We start from the raw sequence: 8,655 nt of genomic DNA, 5'->3' as shown, positions 1-8,655 counted from the left end.
AAAAAAAAAAAAAAAAAAATCACAATTTAACTGCGTAAATTCTGAGCAATTCCTTCTCAAATGCCTTAGCACACACAGAGGCTACCTGACCTGATGCCAGCCTGTCCCTTTTTCCCACACTGTGCTCCCTTCCTCCATCCCAGGCTCATGTGCTCTTCTCCTGTGGGGCTCTGAGTCTGTGTACAGATAGTTCTCTCTGCTTGCAGTGCTCTGCCCACCCCAACTCCTACTGTGACCTGACCACCCTCAAAGCCCTAATCAAATTCTCCCTCTTTTAGTGATGCTGTCAGACTCCTCAGTTGGCACAGCTCCAACTACATGTGATTTACAACGCACTTGGTGCTGGCCGGGTGTTGTGGCTCATGCCCATAATCACAACAGTTTGGAAGGCCAAGACAGGAAGATTGCTTCAGGCCAGGAGTTTGAAACCAGCCCTGGTAAGACAGCAAAACAAAATACAAAAAATAATAAAAAATAAGAATACAGTGCATTTGGTGCAAACCTCCACCATTTTCCTTAATATCAATTATATTGTAATTACATGTTTATTTCTGCCTGTCCATCTCCTTGAGGGCAAGAAGAACATATTATTCTTTCTGGAATTGGTATCCCTTCTTAACAGTGGTCATATCTAGGGTGTGGTTGATGATTCTACTGAATAAATAAATACATGCCTCCAGAAATTCTTGTTGAAAAGCAAGCTTTGGAAGAAATAACCCAGCCACTGTTTTTAGGTGTGGGTGTTGCTGGTATGACACTCTGCTGGCTTTGAGATACCCCTGCTCAGAACCTTGAGGCCTGGGGATGGTAGCCTGCGTGTGCGTGTATCTGTGTGTGCGTGTGTGTGTGTGTGTGTGTGTATGTGTATTTTGTCCTTTCAGAGAGTTATTTTTCCTGGACTGATGGAAACATCTTGCACAAAATTAAGAGCCAGTTTGTTGACTGTTTTAAGGTTTAAAAAATATTTTAAAATAAATAAATCATTAGATATTCCACATACAGTCAATACTTTAAATGCCAATCTAAACTTCTTTCAGAAATAGCAAATGCCTTGTTTACAACTACTGTTGAATGAAGTCATTTCCATCCTTAGCCATATGAGAAATAATTTACTTATTCGTAGAAAACATTTAGAGGTGTAATACAATGAGATTTGAAGAAAAACCTCAAACATTCGTTTCTATTGTTGGTTACAAAACAACTCTCATTTATGAAGTGCGCTTCAGCTGTGAAATCCCTTCTTGGACGTGAGATCATTTCTCTCTTACAACCCCTATCACTGACTTTGCACTCCTGTTTAACCTTTCCCACTGGAGTCACAGCTCCATGAAAACAGCAATCAGTGCTCACTTCTTTGAGGAACAGTCCAGATGAGAGCCTGTCCAGGTTACACATAGACATGTGTAACCACTGCACCTGCACCAGGTCCTACAGGCACAGACCTTTTGGGAATCTACATCAGCTCTTCAAGCTGTGAAAGTAATTCTACTTAGTAAAATTAGTACTTTGGTCTACCAAGGGCACTCTTAACATCTGAAGAGGAAAAATGAACTTCTAGAACAATTCACTGACTAGGACAAGGTGAATAAGTAAGTATCTTAACGTCTGTGGAAGCTCTGGTGGCATGCTAACGCGTATTTAATAATCCGACTAAAGTAGCACATATTTTACAATCAATAAATTTTCCTTAAAGAAGATAATGTAGCAGGAGAGCTGAATGTCAAACAAGGTTAGACTCATACTTATTAACTTGGTAGGAGTCATAAAGCCTCTGATTCTCTTGAAAGACAAATTGTCTTCACTGTTTTGATTTTGAAATGTAGAAACTCAAATTTCAGTCAATCCAATGAGTAAAGATGACAGGAAATTTTACAGGACTAGGAGGAATCTTTGTTTCCTTTTTCCTTCTTTTTATTGGGGCGGGTGTAGGGAAATGTTTTCCCCACAAAACAGCAGTTTTGCTAGAAGAGAGTGAGGGACAGAAAACAGGGCCGCCACTGTTGTGTGCCATCTTCCCTGGGAGCAGCCAGCTGCCATGACATGGACCTTCTCCATTGCAGCTCTCTTTTCTTGCTGCCATACTCCCTCTGACTCTATCCCATTCCATCCCTTCCATTCTCTTGAATCAGAATGGGCCTCATGCTGTATGCTTTCCCCCCTATTTAGCCCTTATAGAAGAGATCAGGATGTGCCACCTCCAAATGCCATTTTGGCACAAGAATATCTTGAACTGGCCAGGCCTGGTTCACGCCTGTAATCCCAGCACTTTGGGAGGTCGAGGTGGGCAGATCACCTGAGGTCAGGAATTCGAGACCAGCCTGACCAATATGGAGAAACCCCATCTCTACTAAAAATACAGAATTAGCTGGGCATGGTGGCACATGACTGCAATCCCTGCTACTCAGGAGGCTGAGGCAGGAGAATCACTTGAACCCAGGAGGCAGAGGTTGCGGTGAGCTGAGATCACGCCATTGCACTCCAGCCTGGGCAACAAGAGCGAAACTCCTTTGAATTGAAAGCTATGGAAAAGGAAGCAGACAGAGAAAGAAAAAGAGCTCTCTGCCCAACCCATCCCCCATCTTCCTGGAAGTAGCACATGTGTTGATCTTTCCTTTGCACAGCTGTCACCCTCCCTTGTACAAGGAAGAGAACAACTCTTATCACCAGAGACAGAGATGACACTGAGATGAGTCTGTATAAACAAACTTCGATAAAATAACCCTTATCTTCCATTAGTTCCACCTCCCCCACCCCCAGTTTATTGCCCCTAAAAGCCTAACCCTCCTTTCCCTTGCCTAGTCACTTCACTATTTGCTGCCCTTTGTTACAATGGTATATAAGCTCTTAAGTCTATTGGGTTTTTCCACTTCTTTTCTGTGAGGCTCTCATACATGTGAGATTTTATTTTATTTATTTTTTTGAGACTGAATCTAACTGTCTTCCAGGCTGGAGAGCAGTGGCGTGATCTTGGCTCACTGTAACCTCTGCCTCCTGGGTTCGAGTGATTCTCCTGCCTCAGTCTCCTGAGTAGCTTGGTTTGCAGGCGTGCACCACCATGCCCAGCTAATTTTTGTATTTTTAGTAGAGATGAGGTTTCACTATGTTGGCCGGGCTGGTCTCGAACTCCTGACCTCAAATGGCCAGCCCACCTCAGCCTTCCAAAGTGCTGGGATTACAATGAGGCACCGGGCCCAGCCACATATGAGATTTTAAATATGAATAAAATGTGTGTGCCTTCTCTCCTGCTAATCTGTTTTATGTCGGTTTAATTCACAGGCCTCAGGGACTCAACCTAAGAGGGTAGAGGAAATTGTTTCCTCCCACACACTTGTGATCTATAAGTGGTAACTCCATGTCTACCCATGGAGATAAGCGTCCCTGTGAACATGGGACAGATGACCAAACTGGGGCTCAGGGAAGTTACAGGAACTCGTGAGTGCTGGAGTCTAGACTCCTGTCAAGGCCCTTTTGCCTCCCTCTTTCCTTTCCTGGCTAGCACCTCATAGTTTTGTTTTGCCCATCTAGCAGACCATAAAGCCCGAGGGATGGTTGACATGTCCTCATACAGGCTTCCCATCTTCTCCAGAGCTCCCGTGCTGAGTGTCAGCTCAGAAAAGGAGGCACACCTAAAAACAGCCCTGGAAATCCCCATCGCAGACCCAGTCAAAATAGCCTGGTGTTTCTGACAGGTCTCCTTCTAGGGCTCTGCGGTCAGGCAGCCCTGGGCTGAGCAGCATTAATCACCAAATGAGTTTTGGTTGATGAAGTGAGACTGATTTGCATAATCCAGCTGCTCTAGGGCAGGTACCTGGGCTATCAGACAGGACTCCAGGACCTGGCTTGAGTAAAAGGAACGCTGAGGAACTACCCCAGCCAGGATCTAAATTTCCCCATTCTTCCCTTCTCACCAGGTCTTTGGAAAGGTGCCTGAGATAAATAATGTACCCCTGCTGTGAGCCAGAAGCAGGGTGGGGGTGGGGGGTTGGGGGGTGAGGTGGCGGACGGGGTTGGGGGAAGGCCGGAGAAGAAGGCTGTCTTGTTTCTAAGTGGCGTAGGGATCACAAGAGGTCAGTTAAAAGAGACTTTTCAGGTTTGTCAATCCAGAAGAGCTCAAGAAGAAACAATAATAGGCTTAAAGTGTGCCATTAAAAAATCTATTGTCCCGATAATCTCACTGCTTAGGTAAGAAACTTGCCAGGGGGCTAAAGAAAGAGCAGCATTTCCACTGACTTGGTCTTAAACAGAAGAGGAAAGCTCTGCTTACCTGGAAGGCTGTGTTGCTGCAGCCCTCAGCTCTGGGGGCTGCCGTGTTCCTCAGCTCCATGCTCTTTTTGTTGCTGGCTGGCTCTGGTCTGGAGGTCCTTTGTACCTGGGAAAAAGCACCAGTATCTGCTGATGTCAGAAGGCCACCTGCTGTTACAGGGACCCGGGCACTGCTTGCTTCAGTTTGGAAACTTCTGCAATGATTTCCTGAATAACTTGGGATGAAACCTGGTTGGGGTGGGGCAGGGAGGCGGGTGGGTTGGCCGGGTGGAGGCGTCTAGTGCAGGCCCGCCCACCTTATTAATCTTTTCCTTTATTCCCATTTTTGGCGTCCTATGTGCACTCCTGGGGAGAAAGGTCTTGTGGTACACAAAACAGAAAAGGACATTTTCTTTTTTTTTCGTTTTCTGAGATGGAGCCCCTCTCTGTTGCCCAGGCTGGAGTGCAGTGATACAGTTTCGGCTCACTGCAAACTCCGCCTCCCAGGTTCAAGCGATTCTCCTGCCTCAGCCTCCTGAGTAGCTGGGATTACAGTTGCGTGCCACCACGCCTGGCTGGTTTTTGTATTTTTAGTAGAGATGGTGTTTCACCATGTTGGCCAGGCTGGTCTTGAACTCCTGACCTGAGGTGATCCACTCATCTTGGCCTCCCAAAGTGCTGGGATCACAGCTATTAGCCGCCACACCCAGGCAGAAAAGAACACTTTCTCTATAGTCCTTAGTGAAACCGTCTGTTTTCCTGTGCGTGGTATTAGAGACTAGGAGTGGTGGTGGGGTGGAGGGTGGGGGAACACGGGACATAAGGGCATGCCGGCCTCAGTGATCACCTACTGTATACCAGGCATGGTTGGATAGATCGATACATAGACAGATAGGTGGGTAGGTAAGGGTCTTGGCTCCTCTTCAGAACAACTTCAAATTCTATACTGAAGTACAGAAAAGTTAACAATGTATTTAGTGTCATTTAGTTAATAAAGGGACAATGAAAATTCAAATTCAAGTTTGGTTCATTCCAAAGCCTTTTATTACATCCCTGCTTCAGGCTGGGCTACTTTCAAAAATCCAGCCGACAGAAATGCAGATATGTGACAGGTAAATGAAAGGTGACCAACTATTCACTTATCAAAGGCAAATAGAAGTGCTTTATTTTCATAAAGCAATTCACTTTGCTTTATGAAAATATTATGTGCAGCATTCTTTTAAAATAGGGATTGTTTTTTCCCTAGTACGATTTAAAAGACTACAAAACTCTGGACAAAATAATGGAAAAGGCCTGGTGCTGTGGCTCACATCTGTAATCCCAGCACTTTTGGGAAGCTGCAGTGGGTGGATCACTTGAGGCCAGGAGTTTGAGACCAGCCTGGCCAACATGGCAAAACTCTATCTCTACTAAAAATACAAATATTAGCTGGGAGTGATAACATGCACTTGTAGTCCCAGCTACTCGGAAGGCTGAGGCAGGAAAATCACCTGAACCCAGGAGACAGAGGTTGCAGGTTACAGTGAGCTGAGAATACACCACTAAACTCCCATCTGGGTGGCAGAGTAAGACATCTCCCCTCCGCCACCCCCCCCCCAAAAAAAAGAAAAGAAAGAAGAAAATACCAAGTATTACAAATGGTTATTTCTAGGCTGTGAATTTTATGGGCAGTTGGTGTTTTTTCTCCTTTAAATGCTGCTGAGTTTTCTATAAAGAGAATGATTTACTTTTATTATTGTTAACCTAAAGGAAAAAAACTGAGACAAACTTAATGTAATGTAAGCATAGAGTTTACCTGGGACAAGTTGGAGCTTGTAAACTGGGAGCACAGATTCAAGTTGCTTTGAATACATACTTAGTAACAGTTACAAGTAGATTCTTTTGCGTGTGTGTGTGTGTGTGCGCGTTCTGTTGCCCAGACTGGGGTGTAGTGGCATGATCATGGCTCATTGCAGCCTTGACTGCTTGAGCTGCTGAGATGCCTCCCGAGCAGCTGGCACTACAGACATGTGCCACCACGCACAGCTAATTTTTTTTTTTTGGTAGAGATGGGGTTCTCACTATGTTGCCTAGAGTTATCTTGAACCCTGGGTTCAAGCAGTCTTCCCACCTGCCTTGACCTCCATAAGTGCTGGGATTACAGGTATGAGCCACTGTGCCTGGCCAGAAGTGAATTTTAAAGGAAAAGAAGAAAAAGTTTCGGAGTTATTTATCAATTATTTACATTAAAATAACATAAGCTATTGATTGGCTATACATTGTGTCACACATTTGTATCACACATTCTAGGAACAAGGAGGCAGCCAGTTAGAGATAAAATGCCTTTTAAACAATTGTCCCTGGGCACAGGGTTAGCGGGTGCTGAAGTCCAACACGCTCTCTCTCTAGGTCTGATAGATTTTGCATTGCTTACATAACTTGGACGGTGTGAGTTATTTTTCTTTTCCTTTTATCAGTGGCTGAGGTCCCAGTCTCTCTGGGTCTGATAGATTTTGCATATCTCACATAGCTCAAACTGTGGGATTTATTTTTCTTTTCTTGTTCTCATGATACACACTGTACAGTGTATATATAATGATTAAAGCCTTGCAGGAACCTGTGGTCTGGGTTCAAATCCTGAACTCTACCTCATAACTACAGCCAACCAACTGCAGCCTGAGGGCCACACCTAGCCTTCTGCTGTTTTTATACAGCCAAAGAGCTAAGAATACACTTTAGATTTTTATTTATGTATTTTTTTATTTGAGACAGAGTCTTGCTCTGTCACCCAGCTGGAGTGTAGTGGTACGATCTTGGCTCACTGCAACCTCCACCTCCCAGGTTCAAAGGATTCTCCTGCCTCAGCCTCCTGAGTAGTTGGGACTACAGGTGTACACCACCATGCCCAGCTGATTTTTTGCATTTTTAGTAGAGACAGGGTTTCACTGTGTTAACCAGGATGGTCTCGATCTCCTGACCTCATGATCTGCCTTTCAGCCTCCCCAAGTGCTGAGATTACAGGCGTGAGCCATCATGCCCAGTCTTAGATTTTTAAATGGTTGAAAAAAATTAAAAGGAAGAATATTTCATGACACATTACAATTATATGAAATCCAAACTTCAGTGTCTATAAATAAAGTTTTGTCAGAACAGAAACATGGCCCCTGATTTATGTGTTGCCTAAGGCTGCTATCATCCCATAAGGCCAGAATTGAGTAACTGTGACAAATACCACACGTCTCAAAGACAAAATAGCCACAATCTGGCTCATGTCTGTAATCCCAGCACTTTGGGAGGCCAAGGCAGGAGAATCGTTTGAGCCCAGGAATTTGAGATCAGTCTGTGCAACGCAGAAAGACCCTGTCTCTACAAAAAATAAAAAAATTGGCCAGGTGCACGGGTACATGCCTGTAGTCCCAGCTACTTGGGAGTCTGAGGTGGGAAGACCTACTGGCCACGGGAATTTGGGCAAGTAACTGAGTTCTCTGTATCTCAGATTCGTCCTCCATAAAATGGAGATAATAGTGCCTGAGGACTAAGCTCTGATTTTTTTTTTAATCTTGCTCAGATTACTATCTAAGGTATCTGGAGTCATGCCCTACAAATTATAAATTCTCATGAGATTTTTTTTTTTAGATGGAGTATTTCTCTGTTGCCCAGGCTGAGTACCATGGTAGATGTTGGCTCACTATAAACTCTGACTTCCGGGTTCAAGCGATTCTTCTGTCTCAGCCTCCCGAGTAGCTAGGACTACAGGCGTGCGCCACTATGCCCAGCTAATTTTTACATTTTTAGTACAAACAGAGTTTCACCACGTTGGCCAGGCTGGTCTTGAACTCCTGACTTCAAGTGATTCACCTGCCTCGGCCTTCCAAAGTGCTGGGATTACAGGTGTGAACCACCACACCTGGCCCAGATGGGTTATATTTAACCCTATATATCATGACTTACTTTCCAACCTGGCTCTGGCATAATATTATGAGACAAGTAAGAAAATCAAAATATTTTATCCCAAAACATATTTCTTTGCCATATTTTGAAAAGGAAACATTTGTCATCTATTGTTTCTAAGGGCAGCCACTATAAGACTTCAGAAGAACTTTGGTCTCCACAATCTTTATCTTAACCTGAATATTCCCTTTCTATCAATGTCAGATCTTTAGACAAACTCTGCCAATTTTCGAGCAGAAAATATTCAAATTCACCTATAGGCTGGAAGCCCGACCCCCTCCTCCCCTCGCTTTCAGTTGTCCTGCCTTTCTGGACCAAACCAATATATTTCTTAAACGTATTTGATTGATGTCTCATGCCTCTTTAAAACGTATAAAACCAAGCTGTGCCCCCACCACCTTGGGCACATGTTCTCAGGGCCTTCCAAGGGTTGTGTCACAGGCCATGGTCATTTATATTTGGCTCAGAATAAATACTTTTAAA

General features: G+C 44.2%; 1 protein-coding gene across 1 annotated transcript in view; it reads right to left on the bottom strand.

Moving 5' to 3' along the window:
* SLC28A3 (solute carrier family 28 member 3) overlaps window positions 1-4,468 on the bottom strand; it is a 65,010-nt gene extending 60,542 nt beyond the window's left edge. Inside the window, exon 1 of the mRNA XM_017508537.2 lies at window positions 4,265-4,468. Coding sequence (XP_017364026.2) covers window positions 4,265-4,324 — 60 coding nt within the window. The 5' untranslated portion in view covers window positions 4,325-4,468. The remainder of the gene's footprint in view (window positions 1-4,264) is intronic.
* Between the last annotated feature and the right edge of the window lie 4,187 nt (window positions 4,469-8,655).

This window comes from Cebus imitator, unplaced genomic scaffold, assembly GCF_001604975.1.
Source record: "Cebus imitator isolate Cc_AM_T3 unplaced genomic scaffold, Cebus_imitator-1.0 Scaffold394, whole genome shotgun sequence".
Lineage (NCBI taxonomy): Eukaryota > Metazoa > Chordata > Mammalia > Primates > Cebidae > Cebus > Cebus imitator.
The sequence above is the reverse complement of the archived record's forward strand: the minus strand, read 5'-3'. Positions and strand labels throughout refer to the sequence as shown.